General features: G+C 42.0%; 1 protein-coding gene across 3 annotated transcripts in view; it reads right to left on the bottom strand.

The window, feature by feature from the left end:
* RIPOR1 (RHO family interacting cell polarization regulator 1) overlaps positions 1-19,506 on the bottom strand; it is a 1,174,702-nt gene that overhangs the window by 763,749 nt on the left and 391,447 nt on the right. For all 3 annotated transcript variants that reach the window (XM_069217674.1, XM_069217675.1, XM_069217673.1), the window contains exons 7-8: positions 18,811-18,960; positions 16,856-16,919 (exon numbers count right to left, since the gene is read on the bottom strand). In XM_069217674.1, coding sequence (XP_069073775.1) covers positions 16,856-16,919; positions 18,811-18,960 — 214 coding nt within the window. The remainder of the gene's footprint in view (positions 1-16,855; positions 16,920-18,810; positions 18,961-19,506) is intronic.

Below are 19,506 nucleotides of genomic sequence, written 5' to 3'. Positions count from 1 at the left end.
TTTTACTTACAAATTAAGCACTGCGAACTACACCACCTACCGGCGCGCAGGGGAACTGCTCACTAAATGTTTCCAAATCCAGTCTGACTTCTGGGGAATATTCTAAGGTAAGGAATCTGCTGCTAGAAGTATCTATCAGATTTTAGGATTCAAAATGTATTACTTTTCCCACTCTTTGAGAAAAGTTATTTTCCCCAAAATAGAAAGCTTAATGGGTACTTTTCTTTGGAAAGCACAAACCCCAAAAACTAGCCTTAAAAAGTTCAAGTTCCAAAGGAAGCAGGGGATTAGCGTTACATGATTTCAGGAATTACTATTATGCCAATGCATGTACGGATGCTTACTTGACTATAGGACCACCCTACAACCAATCATATTATAATTGTCTTCTTCACCTGATAAGGGAAATATGAACATTTACCCCTTCCAAGAAACAGTGTATACAGAATCCTAAACTGGTACACTTACGATTGACATTGATCTAGGTAAAAAGAGAGGAACAGTTTTGCTAATTTTCTACCCCTATCCGGCATACATGCGGAAACCACTTTAGCAAGCTATTAGTGAAAAAAGTAAAGAGGGAACGGTATCAGTTTTTGTATTTAAAGATTTACAGCTCAGTAAACAATACTTCTCTTATTCAAACTGAGAGTACAATAGAAGAAGAGTCTATATAAAGTGCATTTAATTCAACCAGAAATCGTCCTCTGAAGAATAACCGTGCAGGGATACAAGAGCACTTGTTCAACAAGCAATGGCGAAGCCAATCCGTCTCGCCTTTGGGACCTATTGGCTTTGGCCATCGCTTTTGACGGGACTGTACAGCATTGGAAGACACACTAGGCAGCATCTTTGAAATAAAAAAAGAAACTGACAAAGACAATAGGCAAGACTTAAAAATAGTATGCCTGGCACTTGTTGTATTGACCGAGAAGGGTGAAAATACTTGCTGGTCCTGCCTTATTTTACGCAATGTTTATTATCCCTTCGTTGTGAAAGGGGCGCGGCCATAGGGTGACGAGCACCGAGAGGAGGGCACTGTGCACTCTCCTCAGAGCGCATGTGTGTTTGACTGGCTAAAAACACATGCGCAGAGTGCTCTCTCCAGCCTGGCACTGTGTTGCCGGACTGAAGAGAGCCTGCACAGGCTCCCGGTCTGCCTGGGAGCACCCAGCCAATCCTGACGTTGCTATGACCAGCGTTAGGATTGGCACAGGGTAGGCTGGGAGCCTGTGTCTGCATTGCAAGACTAAGGAGCGGAGGTAAGTATATTTATGTTTTTTAAATTTATTAAAATTCATCTCTCCCCCCTCCCCCCTGCATGCGCCATCCCGCCCCTGTAACCCCAACATGCCAGGGCTGCAATTATTAAGTCTAAGGAAGGAGAGTACCTAAAACACTCTGGGCAGCAAATTAAACTGAATGCTATTCACTTAGGAGCTTAGTAAGGCACTGTGTGTAACTTTTAGGTTACTGCGCAACGCTAACATCATTTTTAAAAGTACATAACTCACTAGAAGCAACGTGAAGCACACTTTACTAATCAAGTACAGAGCTTTAAGGAGAATACAAATGATATGGTGCCTAGAAACTGAATAATTTGAAATTAATATTGCCAAATATTTGCAAGGATAAAAGGGCTATTCATTTTCCTGTTTGTTATTGTCACAAGCATATGTAGTAGGAAGGGGGATATTTCAGAGCTCTGACAATACAAAAGGAACACAAAAAGATGATGGACAGAATGCGGAAACCTTTCAAACACTCACCCCCAGTCACAGATCTGGGTTAAAGCCACCATTCTTTCAGAGCTCCTACATTTTTTAAACATGATCTTTTCCATTTGGACGTTTTACTTTTAGACTGTATTTCGGGTAACGAACCAGGCTCGCTGCAATAATCAAAACTCCAAAACCAATGTCAAAATTAACAGACGAGCCTACATGGCTAGTAATTTCTTTGTAAAATTCATCTGGCAGGCGGTTGAAACCGGGGGTCTTTCCACTGGGTACATTTTATCTTAATCTTCTTTTAACTTAGGCCTATTTATCCTGCCAAGAAATAAAATGAATTTGTTTTGTGGTGTATATTTTCTTAAAGTGATTCAGTATTAAGTCCTTTATTTCATTTTAAGACAGCTGCACTTTTAGATTATTTCTTGGTTTCCAGAATTTTACAAGATAATAATGTAGAAATTGTCCCAACAGCATTTTCTGACCATGCCGCTATTATCCTGAAAACTATAATTTCACCCAGAACAATTAGACAGAAAACAGAGACTTTCAACAAACTGTTGTTGGAAGACCAGACTTTGGTGAAGGAAATTGCCACGTTTCTAGAAGATATTTCTTGAACTAGTGACAGTTTGATATGCTTTCACAGCAACATTAAGAGGGCAAATTATTAAAATTAAAAAGAAAATGAAAAAGAAAACTTTGATAATAAATCTAGAATCAAGGTGATCATTAACAGAAACAAGGTAATTGCAATCAAAAGTATAGAAGCTCTAAAAAAAAAAACTATCACAAAACCAAGGATGATCTAAATGAACACTTTTACAAGGACGTGCAGCTGAAACATAATACATATGTGCAGAACGTTTATGAGCAGAGCGAAGTTGCTGATAAACATCTGGCATGGATGGCTAAACAAAGAGAAAAAATGAATGTGATCATACAGTGCAACACTCATTAACACCTGCTTGTATTTGTGAGAAATCATGGAATTTAGGTAGAACATTTCTAGGTTTCTGCTCAAGGAGTGGTCTCTCTGATGCCACTCTTTCACTCAGTCAGGCCTCAGTATATTGAGTTGGAGACCTAACAGAGAAAAGACTATGCCCACTGCAAAGGTCTTTGAATCTAGGTCCTCTGTCCAGCTTCCAATACAAATGTACTTTTGTTGGCAACAGCTTTCCAGTTTGACACATTTCAAAAGGGGCTAGTCTGACGTGTTCTTTTTTGGATCTATCTTTAGCACCAATGCAATTTCTACCACCATTGGTTCGCAACCTTTTGACTTCTGTGGACCACAATGTTATCATTACTGGAACTCGGGGACCCCCACTGAATCATTATTGGAATCCAGGGATCCCCCCCCTACTCAGTCATTACAGGAAGCCACGAACCCCGGCCTATACATTGTCGCTGATTTGAACCATAAAATAAAATAATACACACAAAAAATACAGAATCAAGTATTCCTCAAACAAATACACAAAAGATAACACATTTTACTTAATTTGCAAACAAATAAAAATAAAAAAACACATTTTAATTTTAATAGGAAGTTTGGAGTTTTTTCTAAATTCAACTGAAGCCACATCATCCATACTATATTCTGCTTGATGCACCTGCACTGCTCCCACAAATCAATCTAAAAATATTAACTTAATTTTTAGCCTCCAATTTCAAATTCCTTGACATTTATAGTATGTTTTAAAAATGTGAAGTGTACATTTAGCCACTTGATTTATATGGAAAATGTCACTTACCCAGTGTACATCTGTTCGTGGCATTAGTCGCTGCAGATTCACATGCTGTGCACATCCCGCCATCTGGTGTTGGGCTCGGAGTGTTACAAGTTGTTTTTCTTCGAAGAAGTATTTTCGAGTCACGAGACTGAGGGACTCCTCCCATTTCAACTCCATTGCGCATGGGCGTCGACTCCATCTTAGATTGTTTTCCCCGCAGAGGGTGAGGTAGGAGTTGTGTATGCTAGTAATAGTGCCCATGCAATGGAGAGAATGCGTATGTACATAATGAAGTTTAAAGTAATATATTTACAAATGTACAAATGTTTAAGATCTACTTCTAAACGGCTACAGGCTCCCGGGGAGGCGGGTGGGCGCATGTGAATCTGCAGCGACTAATGCCACGAACAGATGTACACTGGGTAAGTGACATTTTCCGTTCGATGGCATGTGTAGCTGCAGATACACATGCTGTGCATAGACTAGTAAGCAGTTATCTCCCCAAAAGCGGTGGTTCAGCCTGTAGGAGTTGAAGTAGTTTGAAATAATGTTTTTAGTACAGCTTGACCTACTGTTGCTTGTTGAGCAGTTAACACATCTACACAGTAGTGCTTGGTAAATGTATGAGGCGTAGACCATGTTGCTGCTTTACATATTTCGTTCATTGGAATATTTCCTAGAAAGGCCATGGTAGCACCTTTCTTTCTGGTTGAGTGTGCCTTTGGCGTAATAGGCAGTTCTCTTTTAGCTTTAAGATAGCAGGTTTGAATGCACTTAACTATCCATCTAGCAATGCCTTGTTTTGAAATTGGATTTCCTCTATGAGGTTTTTGAAAGGCAATAAATAGTTGTTTTGTCTTTCGAATTAGTTTTGTTCTGTCAATGTAGTACATTAGTGCTCTTTTGATATCTAATGTATGTAGTGCTCTTTCAGCTACAGAGTCTGGCTGTGGGAAGAACACTGGTAATTCTACTGTTTGATTCAAGTGGAACGGTGAGATTACTTTTGGTAAAAATGTAGGATTTGTCCGTAGAACAACTTTATTTTTGTGTATTTGAATAAATGGTTCTTGAATGGTAAATGCTTGAATTTCACTCACTCTTCTTAGAGATGTGATGGCAATTAAAAATGCAACTTTCCACGTTAAGTATTGCATTTCACAAGAGTGCATGGGCTCAAAAGGTGGACCCATGAGTCGTGTTAATACAATGTTGAGGTTCCATGAAGGAACTGGTGGTGTTCTTGGTGGTATAATTCTCTTTAGGCCTTCCATAAACGCTTTTATGACTGGTATCCTAAATAATGGAGTTGAGTGCGTAATTTGCAGGTAAGCTGAAATTGCAGTAAGATGTATTTTTATGGAAGAGAAAGCTAGTTTTGATTTTTGCAAATGTAGTAAGTATCCTACTATATCTTTTGTAGATGCGTGTAAGGGTTGAATTTGATTATTATGGCAGTAATAAACAAATCTTTTCCACTTATTTGCATAGCAGTGTCTAGTGGTAGGCTTCCTAGCCTGTCTTATGACCTCCATACATTCCTGTGTGAGGTCTAAGTGTCCGAATTCTAGGATTTCAGGAGCCAAATTGCTAGATTCAGTGATTCTGGATTTGGATGTCTGATCTGTTGTTTGTGTTGTGTTAACAGATCTGGTCTGTATGGTAGTTTGACATGAGGTACTACTGACAGGTCTAGTAGTGTTGTGTACCAAGGTTGCCTTGCCCATGTTGGTGCTATTAGTATGAGTTTGAGTTTGTTTTGACTCAACTTGTTTACTAGATATGGAAGGAGTGGGAGAGGGGGAAAAGCGTACGCAAATATCCCTGACCAGTTCATCCATAGCGCATTGCCCTGAGACTGATGTTGTGGGTACCTGGATGCGAAGTTTCGGCATTTTGAGTTTTCCTTTGTTGCAAATAGATCTATTTGTGGTGTTCCCCAAATTTGGAAGTAAGTGTTCAGTATTTGGGGGTGAATCTCCCATTCGTGGATCTGTTGGTGATCCCGAGAGAGATTGTCTGCTAACTGATTCTGAATTCCTGAAATAAATTGTGCTATTAGGCGAATGTGGTTGTGAATCGCCCAATGCCATATTTTTTGTGTTAGGAGACACAACTGTGTTGAGTGTGTCCCTCCTTGTTTGTTTAGGTAATACATTGTTGTCATGTTGTCTGTTTTGACAAGAATGTATTTATGGGTTATGATGGGTTGAAATGCTTTCAGCGCTAGAAATACCGCTAACAGTTCTAGGTGATTTATGTGAAACTATTTTTGCTGTATGTCCCATTGTCCTTGGATGCTGTGTTGATTGAGGTGTGCTCCCCACCCTGTCATGGAAGCATCTGTTGTTATCACGTATTGTGGCACTGGGTCTTGGAAAGGCCGCCCTTGGTTTAAATTTATACTGTTCCACCATTGAAGCGAGATGTATGTTTGGCGGTCTATCAACACCAGATCTAGAAGTTGACCCTGTGCTTGTGACCATTGTGATGCTAGGCACTGTTGTAAGGGCCGCATGTATAACCTTGCATTTGGGACAATGGCTATGCATGAGGACATCATGCCTAGTAGTTTCATTATCATTTTGACTTGTACTCTTTGTTTTGGATACAAGGCCTGTATTACATTGTGAAATGTTTGTACTCTTTGTGGACTTGGAGTAGCAATCCCTTTTGCTGTGTCGATTGTTGCTCCTAAGTATTGCTGTGTTTGACACGGCTGCAGGTGTGACTTTGCGTAGTTGATTGAGAAACCTAGTTTGTGTAGGATCTCTATGACATATTTTGTGTGTATTGAACACTGTTTCAGCGTATTGGTTTTGATTAACCAATCGTGTAGGTATGGGAACACATGTATTTGCTGCCTTCTGATATGTGCAGCTACTACTGCTAGACATTTTGTAAAAACTCTTGGCGCAGTTGTTATTCCGAATGGCAACACTTTGAATTGGTAATGTATCCCTTGGAATACAAACCTTAGGTACTTTCTGTGTGAAGGATGTATTGGTATATGGAAATATGCATCCTTTAAGTCTAGTGTTGTCATGTAATCTTGTTGTTTGAGCAGTGGGATTACGTCTTGTAGAGTAACCATGTGAAAGTGGTCTGATTTGATGTAGGTATTTAATGTTCTGAGATCTAGTATAGGTCTCAGGCTCTTGTCTTTTTTGGGTATCAGAAAGTACAGGGAGCAAACTCCTGTGTTTAATTGGTCTTTTGGTACTAATTCTATTGCTTCTTTTTGTAGCAACGCCTGAACTTCTAGTCCTAGAAGATCTATATGTTGTTTTGACATACTGTGTGTTTTCGGTGGGATGTTTGGAGGGAATTTGAGAAATTCTATGCAATAACCATGCTGGATAATTGCTAAGACCCAAGTGTCTGTTGTTATTTCCTTCCAATGTGTGTAAAACTTGGTTAGTCTCCCCCCCACAGGTGTTATGTGTTGGGGATTTGTGACCTTGAAGTCACTGTTTGTTTTGAGGAGTTTTGGGACTTTGGAACTTTCCTCTGTTTCTTTGAAACTGTCCTCCTCTATATTGTCCCCGAAAACCTCCCCTCTGATACTGGCTTTGGTAAGTGGGCTTTGTTTGTGAGGTTGTGGCTTCTGTGGCCTGCCCTCGAAACCCCCCTCGAAATGGTGTCTTTCGAAATGTGCCTCTGCTCTGCGGGGAGTAGAGTGCGCCCATGGCTTTGGCCGTGTCAGTGTCTTTTTTAAGTTTTTCTATTGTAGTGTCCACCTCCGGCCCAAACAACTGCTGTCCGTTGAATGGCATATTTAGCACCGCTTGCTGTATCTCTGGTTTAAATCCTGATGTACGCAGCCATGCATGTCTCCTTATTGTTACTGCTGTGTTGACAGTTCTAGCAGCTGTGTCTGCAGCATCCAATGCTGATCGAATTTGATTATTGGAGATATTTTGTCCCTCTTCTACCACTTGCTGCGCTCTCTTTTGGAAATCCTTTGGTAAATGTTCAATAAGGTGTTGCATCTCATCCCAATGGGCCCTATCATATCTGGCTAACAAAGCTTGCAAATTTGCAATACGCCACTGGTTTGCTGCCTGTGCCGCCACCCTTTTGCCTGCCGGGTCGAATTTTCTACTCTCTTTATGTGGAGGTGGCGCGTCTCCTGAAGTATGAGAGTTGGCTCTTTTGCGCGCTGCTCCAACTACAACAGAGTCTGGTGATAGCTGTTGTGTGATGTACACTGGGTCTGTTGGTGGCGGTTTATATTTTTTTATCTACTCTTGGAGTAATGGCTCTCCCTTTGACAGGCTCCTCAAACACTTGTTTGGAGTGTTTTAGCATTCCGGGCAACATTGGCAGACTTTGATATTGACTGTGCGTACCCGACAGTGTATTAAAAAGGAAGTCATCTTCAATGGGTTCCGAGTGAAGGCTGACATTGTGAAATGCTGCTGCTCTTGATACCACTTGAACGTAGCCTGTACTATCCTCTGGTGGCGATGGTCTCGCTGGATAGCATTGAGGACTATTATCTGACATTGGTGCATCGCAAAGGTCCCATGCGTCAGGGTCATCTTGACTCATCCCCGTATGAGTTGGGGATTGCATCATTGGTGGAGTGGCTACCGGTGATGGTTGTGGAGAGTGATGTGGGGATGGTGGTGGTGTTACTTGTTTAGCCACTTTTGCTTGTGGCTGTTTGTCCTTGTCTTGGAAGGCAAGTTTTCGTTTCATTTTGATTGGAGGAAGAGTGCTGATCTTCCCTGTATCTTTTTGAATAAAGACCCGTCTTTGCGTGCGGTCTGGCTCTATTGTCTCTAATTCCTGTTGGAATCTGTGTGTCTTCATTTGTGAGGACAGTCCTTGTTCCTCTGAATAGGAACTTATTTTCGGTTCGGAGGCCGGATGTTTTGGTACCGAAACCTTTTCGGCTGCTTTTTTCGGCTCCGACGAAATCTTTTTTACTTTCGGCGTTGTGCCCTCTCGGTGCCGACCCATTTCGGTGCCGCTGTCTCGATGCCGAATCTTTTCGGAGCCACTCTCTCGGGCCCGAGATTGCTGCGTGCCGGTTTCTCGACCGGAGTCGGATGACTTCGACACCAGCTCGCCCTTTTTCGGTGCCGATGGACGGTCACCTATTTTTCGGGTTAAGCCATGGCCTGTTGGCGGTGGCGTCCCCTGGGCTTTAGCAGTCTTTTCGTGAGTTCTTTGTTTCAACATCTTACTCACGGTTTTCGGCGTTTCTTCGGGATCGATCTCCTCCGAGTCCGAATCCTGGATGGAGAATGTTTCTTCCTCCTCCTCGAAACGCCCTGGTCCTGTCGGCGCCGACGCCATTTGCAGTCTTCTTGCTCTTCAGTCCCTGAGTGTCTTCCTGGACTGAAACGCTCGACAGGCCTCACAAGTATCCTTCTTGTGTTCTGGTGACAAACACAAGTTACAGACCAGGTGTTGATCTGTATATGGATACTTGTTATGGCATTTTGGACAGAAGCGGAATGGGGTCCGTTCCATCAGCCTTGAAGAGACACGTGGCCGGGCAGACCAGGCCCCGGCGGGGATCGAAAAAACCCCGAAGGGCCACCGGAGCTCTTCTTAATTCGGTGTCGATCTGTTGTAACTAACCCGATACCGAACGCAAACAATACCGACGAATTTTCCGAGATTCTAACTAACTTTCCGACCCGAAACACGGAGCGAAAAGGAACACGTCCGAACCCGATGGCGGAAAAAAAACAATCTAAGATGGAGTCGACGCCCATGCGCAATGGAGTCGAAATGGGAGGAGTCCCTCGGTCTTGTGACTCGAAAAGACTTCTTCGAAGAAAAACAACTTGTAACACTCCGAGCCCAACACCAGATGGCGGGATGTGCACAGCATGTGTATCTGCAGCTACACATGCCATCGAACATACTTTATTTATCTGCTAGTATTATCTCTCTAAGCAGTCGTGAAACCCCTGAGGCTTCACAGACCCCCAAGGGTCCCCAGACCACAGGTTGGGAACTACTGCCCGTGGCGGTTAAAATGTATTTACAAACTCTAAAAACTCATCCTCATCACCACCGAAATCTACATCCTTCTGCATCGCCTCTGGTTTTGGGCATAGATCATTTTGTAAGTTCTGGAGGCTTTCTGCCAATACAGCTCTAAGCTCTTTCTCAAAATTAGCCAGACTGTTCGGTACATCTACATTCAGTAGGATTATGATCACTCCCTGAGTTCCTATTCCAGCCAGTCCCTCATTTTATTATATTCAAGGTGCCACCACTTGTGTCAGATGTACTTGATTTCGGTTTGTCCGAAATGCAACACAACAAATCACTCTGCGCGTAATTCTTCTGTGTAATCTGTAGCAGACTGAACCTCTATCCAATACAAATAGCAAATTACAGATTTTAATGATCTGCCCAACCGAAAGTACTATTCTGATAGCAATTTATTTTTTGTCCCATTCTGGCCTGTTTAGTAGCTCAAACATGAATCGACAATTTACACTTTCTTGATGGCCACCGAGCACTGGTCTCCCTGTTACCACCACATGTTCCTCTCATGCTAATTTTGCACTCCACATTGCCAGTGAGCACACTCCCTTACGTGATTCCTATAGTTTTTCAATATCCAATAAAGTATGTAATCGACTTCAAACAAGCAACATCCAAATGTGCATTTACTGCAAGCATCAGGTATTAAGACAGTTATAGACCAAAATGAGAGATTTAAATCACTCTTTTTCCACCTCACCTTTCCAGATGCTACACAATGTCAGTCTTTTCTAGTCAAGGCATGTCCCTATTCCATTTTATCTATCAGGCCATCCTCCTGGCCAGAACCCCGACTCACTATTAAGTAAGAAGAGATCGTTTGCAGTTTTAGTTTAGGTTGATTGCGTGATATTGCCAAGAAAAGAGATCCACAAGTGCCAATGATAAGCCATCCTTGGAACCTATGTTATAACTATGTAACACGCCACACCATCTTGGATTCATGTCAGTTGATGGGGAAGGGTTCTGATTTCCCACCTGTGTTTGTTTTTGCTAGGGTATTTATTTTCCTAGTAATGACCTATGGGACTTAGTGTTGCTTCCTACTCTTGGATGATATACAGCCTCTGGGCCTGGCACAAGAAGGCACATGGTTACACAGATGAGATGGGTAAAAGTACAGCAGACAGAGGAGGTGTCCTGTAGGCAACATCTCGCCTTGGGCTTAATCTTAAAATCACAACCCACTCCAGTTAGTTAAGGGTAGCTACCTGTTTCTTGGATGTAAGACTTGAGAATAATCTTAAAAGACCATAGGCAGAATGTATACCACTTTATAGCTGAAGAACATATACCACTCAGTTATTACCTCCTCCACATTAAATACTTGGGACTCACTGAGAAACAATCAGGGGCTCTACAAGTTATGTGCTGCCCGTCACTCTGTTATGGGGAAATTAGGATTTTACTGTGAGCTCCAGAGGAGCAACTTCTGTGCTTGGAAGGAGACAGAACCTGCCTACAACTGCAGCATTTACTTAATAAGGAAGTTCTAAAAGAAAAACCTCTGTGGACATCCAAATATAATTCAACTATCCATAAGACGAGCGCCTTCATTTTATGTAAGCCCCTTTTGGTGGAACACTGAGGCATAACTATGGTACTAACACCGTTCAAAAAATGCTTGAAGGGGCACCCAAGCAATATTTTGTACATAATCTTGTCCGCACAACACCAAGGAATGCACACAAAGTTCGGTATCAGATAGCACAGGAACAAGAACAGCAGTGAGGAGACAAAATAAGGACCAACAACTTGAATGACTTTAAGAGAATCAGTGCAAGAACATGTAAGGAAGCACCTCATGTTGATACACCAGAGCTTAATTGATAAAGGCAGACTAATCACTTGCTGCACAGGCTAAGAAGCCAGGAAACAATGGCACATGTATCGATCTGTCCAGTGATAAGGGGCTTGTGGGCAAGGTCCTGGGTGGCGGGATGACCAGAAGTATTGTGACTATAGTGTGCATCCAAAGAAGTGTACCCTCTACATTTGAGAATGGATACGATCACTCTGTACTCGATTGTAAAGCGAGTACCAAGTGATCAAGAATTTGTGGTTGAAAATGTTCTTCCCTGCTGAATCCACTCTATAGTTGTAGATTTAGAGGCTATGAAACCTTTTTTTAGAATTGAGAACCTGGCATACAAGGGAAAGGTATGTCCTGTGGAGGGCGTGGTGGAGCGTACACAACTAACTTGAGTTCCTGTTACTGCAATCCTTGTTTATTTTTACTTTTTCCTCAGTGCACAAGACAATCATGGGTGCACAGTAAAGGCCTGCAACAAAATAGATTGTGACCTGGGGTGAGGTTCTGTGGTCCAAAGGAACATACTGTGTGCAGCCTTCCTTTTCTGAGAACAACTACTGTCATCTCACCAGGCTAAAAAGATCTGACAGTGGTGGCAACACACTATTATAGAAGGAGCATGTTCTTTTTACTTGTAATTTTCAGTGGCCTATTGGCCTCTCCAGACTGAAAAGGTCTGCAGTTGCTTTCAACTGGGTCTTTCACTCCATCCAAGTGGGGAATGCAAGGAGCACATACAATTCACCTAAGTAGGAGGCAGAGTGAGGTTAGAGCGTGTGCACAGTGCTTGAATGAATGAATACAGGAGTCCATTTTTCAATTTCTGTGAGTGACTGGCTCACACAATGGAGGGTGTAGACATCTTGCCAGACACGGATTTGATTTGAAAATACTTTAGAACATCCATAAGCTACTCTTATATACACAATACTCCTGTTAATAGAGGAAGTGAGACAGCTGTTCCTTTTGAAGTGGAGACAGCTCCTTCCCAATCCCTGCTTCTTTCTTCCGCATTGGTGTGTTGCAGTGAGGTTTGTGTATTAGCCAGGTAGGAAAGGCCCCTCTCCTTTTGTGTAATTGTTTACAGCCCCTGACAGATAGCACTCAGCTCCCTCTTAGTGCTAAAACAGTATCTCAAAGAGATATTGATTGGCAATGTCTGTCAACAGAAACCAACACGATGATACTAAAAATAATCCAAAGCAGAGCGGGGCTCTGGAAGCCACTTTTTTGTCTGACAGCTAGAGCTAGGTAATAGCTAGATTCCCTTTAGACAGTGTGCTAGTGTCAAGATACTTTCCACTTAAAAGACCACTGCAGTGAAGAGATATTTTCTGAGTTCCCAGGCCTGGGAACTATACAGTACTGTTGCATCCTCTCCTTGAAAGAGGAAGCAAACAGCTTAGAGAAAAAAGTGCCTCTGCAGAAAGAGAACCGTACAGGAGAGGAACGGTACAGCCCAATGACCTGCAGTTAGAGTAACAACCGAGAATTAGACTTGAGATCAATGACAACATCTACAGTGTGAGACCCAAGGGAGGAGTGGTGCTCTGTGGAGCTTTGGGGAGTTCCCCCATCCCTGAAAACCCCATGTCCAAGCCCCTTGTTATGGTTAAGCAAAGGAAATGAGAAAGTTCCTTTTCAAGGTGGTCACATCCACCTTCAATTCTGTGTAACGTACAAAACAATCACCCATAGATACATCTCCTCAAGGAGCAAAACATCAGACATCAATAGCGACCCTTCTAGAATTAACATTCTATGCCTACTCCAAGGAATCTTCAACTATAAATGAATGCACACATTCCGGAAATACTCATACAATGCTTTTGAGCTGGGTGACTATTCTACTTATATCTACAGTGTTATTTTCTCAGTAGCTAGTTTTGTGTTCCAAAAGTGTCAAACAATACATACATATGCAAAAGTATAATGCAGATGCCAGTGGTTGACTTTATAAGGTGCAGTTCTGTGGGAGCATATAATTAGGTGCTAGTGCAGGTGTCTCCAAAAAGTTGATTGTGAGCTACCAGTAGCTCCCAGACATCTTCAGAGTAGCTCACAGCTTTGAGATCATTTAAATATGCATAGGGTCACATTTTTCCTTTTGAAGTTAAGGGAAGGCTATGTTTATTTCATATTATTATCATTGGGGTGCAGATAGCAAGACCTAATAATGATCAGTACTGTAGTCAGATTTCCGAGCCATGCTGAAACATAGAGGTGATTAATTGAAGCACTAAGGAATTTAACTCTTAAATAAAAGTCTTTGTCACCTCTATATTGGAGGTGAGAACGAAATGATGTTTCTCAATGCTTTTAAGTCAGAGAAAATTAAAATGAAAAGTTACCTTAATCATTAAGTTAACTTTTTATTAAGTTAACTTGGGGGAAACACTGGGCTTCTGTACAAGAAGGGCGCGCTTCCTAGAGAGAGAGAGGCACCCAAATGAAAGACTGTCTCAGGGAGTCAGAGAGACTGGCTCCCTACAAAGTTGGGGATCTTCGAGGCCAGAAGGCCTGAAGAAAGTGCTCTGAGTGGCAAGGACAAAAATCATCTAAATTGCAAAGCAACAGAGGTGCGAGGCTGTCGAGGAAAGGAGAATTGGAGTGTCTCTCCCCAGCACAGCGGGAGAGCCGCTAATTGAATATGCACGCTCCAGGAGGGGCACCCCATAATGCCTTGCGAGGTCAATAAGTGTTGGCTTTGTGGTTGCCCCCAGGAGAGCAGGCCACCACCAAAATGATTTCCACGCAGTAGGAGTGCAGCCTCCCCATAGGAAAAGTTCCAAATGTCCACACACTCAGTTTCAGGGGACTTGAAAAGGATCACCCCATACTAACCTGTTTTCAAGCACTATCCCAGCTGGAACTGTTGTTTCAAGGTGATGGAACTGCATCCTATAGAGGTGAAGATTATGGCTGCAGTCCTTGTGGCCTGAATGTGATTAGAATGAATTGCCATAATTGTGAACACCGTCTAGGGGTGAAGAGGTGTAATTACATGTGTTGTGTACAGATACTGAGTCCTTTAGGGACTATGGTTAAAGTGCAGCATATTCTGCTGAATGTGATGAAAAGTGTATGGCTGCAGTGTTGTGGCCATAGTTGTACCATGTGAATGGTCTTGTGAAAGGGCACCCTCCAGGGGTGAGAGATGGTATTACGCAGCAGTAAACATCCAAGTGATGTCCATTAGGGACTATGTTAACCAGGGACGATTTTAGCACCTGTGGCACCCGGTGCGACAGTGTTAGTTGGCCCCCCAAAGACCACCTTCACCACGGATTCCCTCACTACCACCCTTTAACAGTGCCCTCAAGTCTCCATAAATACTCTCTCTCAGATGCATTTAATTATTTTTGTAGCACCACTAATACCGTAGTAATATTTCAGAACACTTTACATTACAAACACATAACACAGAGGCCAATCAATCATATGTGTGTATTTTAGTGTATAGGGAATGTTACATAAGACAAAGGACTACAAGGTGTAGGAGTCACATCATCAATACTGGTAGGTAGTATAGTTTAAGAATGCTTGATCTGGAGAAGCAGAAACTCAGAATTTAAAACGTATCACCATGGTTGGGGCTTGTCTTTGCTAGTAAGAATTGATTTCTATCCAAATTAACCCTTTTTGCAACATTAGGGTAATGAAAGGCTAGAGAAAAAAAACATACTGTTCCAGCCTATAACTTTCAGTTTAAAAGCAGTAACCCAGTGACCTATTTACAATATATGCACATTATGATGTACAAAGCACACATTCTTTGCAGCAGACTTGTTAACCCTCTGCACTACCTTATGAAGAGTTAAAACTTCCACTAGACAAAACTCAATTTCTCTATAGCAGGTCCATTAATCACCAGAGTTATCTTGACATTTTAATTGTTGCCTGGAAATTGCTGTAGGCAAGGAATGAGGCATGAGGTGTTTTTGAAACCATAATATACTTTCAAACATAGCACCCCCCAACCGGTATGGTGGCATTGGCCGCACTGCCCTAGAGCTGGCCCTGATGTCAACTGGGCATAATTTTTATGTCGAATGCTTCAATGTGGAATATGATGAAACACTTTAAGGGTGTGGTTATACTGCGTAGATCATCCTAAGAGTAATCGTAAAAACACAAATCATTTTAACATACATGTTTCTTGTTAATGCTTTATCTGAGTAATGAGAATGACAGCCACTCAAAGTAGATGTACTTTATTGCCAGTATTAGGTGCTTTCACTTCAGGTAACAGTCAGATATTGCAATGGAGTGTGAGTGAATGTTTTGCGATGTTGGTTGTTGGTCTACCTCTCCCTTTGGGAGATAAAAGAATGATTACGCAATGTTACCAAAGAGTAATTCCAGCAGCTTCTGTATATATGTGAAGTGATGCACAGCTATTGAGTAATGTGTGTGTGATAAATGTATGTTTCCTTTTTCAAAGGAAAAAGCACAAACTGACAATCATTTATTGAGTGTTTTCCTTTTGTACTTGTTAATGGTGATAACTAGCCCACAACACCTCCCTAGAGTAAGCTTGGACTGCTCTGTAACGCTACCCTAAGAGAGTCAAGTGCTAAAGTGGCCAGTAGAACACTGTGCATACATATAACTGAAAAATACAGACACTTTTTAAATGGGAGAGATGTAAAGTGCAGAGACATCTTCCATATTATTAACATTTTTGCACTTTAAATTTCTCCCATTGAAAAAAAAATGGTTGAATGTTTGTGTTATACATGTAACTGTGCCACAAGTGGTGAAAGGTATGTCTTGTGCCACAAATAACTATAGCACAGGCTCTCAGTCATCAACACACATATTATCTCATTCATATGCACACATGTTCATACATCCCCAAAGACCACGCTCTCACTGACACATGTGGCAGCCCTGTCATACCTTAGTATCTGGCTCTATGGACATTAGGCTTAATGTCAATTAAGCTGGGCATGGGGGTGTCTGGTAACAATGTGCACGTTGTTTAGCTTTCAATAGCTCGCAATGATTTTCACAGAATAGAAGTAGTTCTCGCTACAGAAAAGCAGAAAAGGTTGAAGACCGCTGTTCTAGTGGATGTTCGCACAGATAGCAGTGGCATACAGGTGCTAGGTATTTGAGGTGTGATGTGGATGTTTATGGTTAAGGGTGCATCACAAGCGTGGCGGTAAGGCAATGAAAGGACCCAGGTGTGGATCTGTTGGCAACCACCAGCCCCCCACCCACCCCTGTGGCTAATCCCCCAAAATTGAGAAATTGGCAGGGGGGCAACTATTGTGAAGCTTTACTAATACCAGTATCCAAAAACATCTGGACAGATCTGCTAGAACGTTTCATCTCTGAGACAAAATATCACACATGTAACAAGGAAAGATGAGGAGAGGGGATGAAACTGACATGGGGGATTTATCTGCAAGACGCAGGAGAGAAAGTTGCCTGGCCGTCTAAGGGCAGTGCCGAACAAACACCCTCCTTGGAAGCAGAGTATAAAAAGGGTACTTAGGTATCCAACAAGCACAAATAACCAGTTAAAAGCCAAAGAATTTCTTTCTCACCTTTCATTTTTACATGGAATTCCCCGAGCAGGTTCTCCATGTCGCTCTCCAGCACACACATGTTCTGTGGCAGAAATAAAAAACAGATGTGTGGTTACCAATCTTGCACAAAACAAATTAGACCATCATATCTCAACAGTTAAATAAAAGGGGCCACTGCCATACTCTGCGTATAAAATCAATGCAATGTCAGGGTCTTTTCCAACAAAGAATTACAGCCAAACTCGCACAGGACAAATCTTAATAACATAAATGTATTCCCCTTAACCTGTGCTTCACCTCTCCTAACATAAATAGTCTCGAGCAGCGGTCTCCAACCTTTTCTGTAGTGAGAGCTACTTCTGATCAGTGAAAATCATTGTGAGGTATTGAAGGTTAAACAACTTGTGCATTGTTACCAGGCACCCAAGTTTCATTCACTTTAAGCCTAATGTCCATAAAGCCAGATACTATGGACTGAACAAAATATTTTGACTAGGGGCACTATGACAGGGCTGCCATGTGTGTCAGTGGGAGCGTGGTCTTTGGGAATGTACGAACATGTCTGCATATGAATGTGCCATATTTATTTGTGGCACAAGACATACCTTTTGCCATGTGTGGCACTGTTACATGTATAATACAAACATAAAACATGGGAGAAATTTTAAGTGCCAAAAACTTCATAATATGGAACATTTTTCCGCACTTTAAATTTCCAAAAAACGTGACAAACTTTTTCAGTTATAAATATGACACAGTGTTGTAGTGGCCACTGGGAGCAAGAGACCTGCTGTATGTAATGAGACACTTAGAAAAAACACTTGAGAAAATTAAAACGAGAAGTTCACTTAATAAGGTACCATTTCATTTTGATTTTCTCTGATAGAAATGCACTGAGGAACATCATTTTGTTCTCACTTCCAATATTAAGTTGACAAGGACTTCTATTTAAGAGTTAAATACCTCAGTGCTTCAATTCTTCACCTCTGTGCCTCACCATGGGTTGTAAATCTAACTCCAGCACTGCTCATTATTACCCTGCTATCTATAGCCTGAACATAATAGTGTAAAATAATCACAACCTTCCCTTAACTTTAAAAGGAAAATTGTGACTCTGTGCTTTTTTAAAAATCATGTCAGGGCTGTAAGCTACTCTGAAGGTGTACAGTAGCAAAAGGTTGCATGCAATTGACTAGCTTAAGACACCTGGTCTAGAGTGTTTCTAGAACTATCTACAGATCTCTGCTGTGGACCGTTCTCCTGTTAGCACTACATCCTTAATTTGACACCCCTACTCACTCTTTCCTGCATTGTGTGATTCAAGATGGCATCTTGCATATTCTGGGTTGCAGTTTTACAGTCGAGGCACAATAAAACAAGGATTCAGGCTACTCTAAGGTAGAGGACAATGGAGCAGGCTAACAGGTGGATGCTGTAATAAAGTCAGTGTCTTAGCCTGAGAGGTCCACGGAGAAGAATCTCACTCAGGGCCATATGTACGGACACTTTTTCCCCATAGAGACAGAATAGGGAAAAACCTTTGCGACATCTGGCCCTTAGTTCCCAAAAAGCATTTCTAAGCTAGCACATTCTCCTACAAGGAAGACACTCTCCTGAACTCTGTCTCTACTGCCAGAGCTTCAGCACGGATGCTTACATCACATAGCCAGTCACAAGCCACTCAAGCATGCAAAGTAATGTCAGGCTTCTGGTATCCAGGGCTTCTAAAGCCTTATCTTGACGTACTGTTTGTATCTCCTCCCTAGACCAATCTTGCTGTACTCCTATCACATTCTTGATGCACCCTTTGTGTGTCATCTCTAGCCTACATCTATGTACTCTCTTGAATCATGTTTCCCAGAATCCTTACCTTTGTGCACCAACTATAAACTTTGACTGTATCTTGGGTACTTCTCATAGCCCTTTCTTGGCCTTACCTTGGTGTACATCTTGTATCACTTCCACAGTCTTACCTCAGTGTATTCTTTGTACCCCTTGCCTGCTTCAGCCTGGCTTTCTCGGGCCTCTTTACTTCCAGGGGAGGCAGTGTAGGCTTTTACCATGTTGTGGGCACCATCCCTAAGCCTTCGCTGGATACAGTAGGATTCATAGAGCTCATCAATCTGCAACACAGAAACAAACAAATTATGAGGACACCCACATACATGTGTTTTTATGGTACAGTCAGGGGACACTACCAAAAGACATGCAAAATTATCTGACACATCGAGGGTTTGCAAAATAGAAAAATATCAGCCTCTGCCCAGAATGCAAGGCTGTGGGGGTCTTAATGCTATTTACTGCATATGGCTGAACAATCAAAGTCTAGCTCTGTACGAGATAGTGAAGTCAGGTACAAAATATGCTACAACACTAGAGGCCTGATTTACAGTTTGGCAGACAAATACTACAAACCGAAATGGATATCCCCTCCACCTTATTACAAGTGTCACAGGAAAAAAATGCACTTGTAATAAGGCTGACAGGGCATCCATCACATTTATGACAGTACCCATTTGCCAAACTGTAAATTAAGCTCTATATTTTCACAGTCATTAACCCTGTAAGGATGCAGCACACAACAACATCCTCTGCACTACCAGTGAATTACGGAGTAGGTGGACATCTCGTCCTTGCACACAAGGCAGGGAAATTCTCTGGTGCTTGCA

The sequence above is a fragment of the Pleurodeles waltl genome, chromosome 12 (genome assembly GCF_031143425.1).
Source record: "Pleurodeles waltl isolate 20211129_DDA chromosome 12, aPleWal1.hap1.20221129, whole genome shotgun sequence".
NCBI classification, from domain to species: domain Eukaryota; kingdom Metazoa; phylum Chordata; class Amphibia; order Caudata; family Salamandridae; genus Pleurodeles; species Pleurodeles waltl.
The sequence above is the reverse complement of the archived record's forward strand: the minus strand, read 5'-3'. Positions and strand labels throughout refer to the sequence as shown.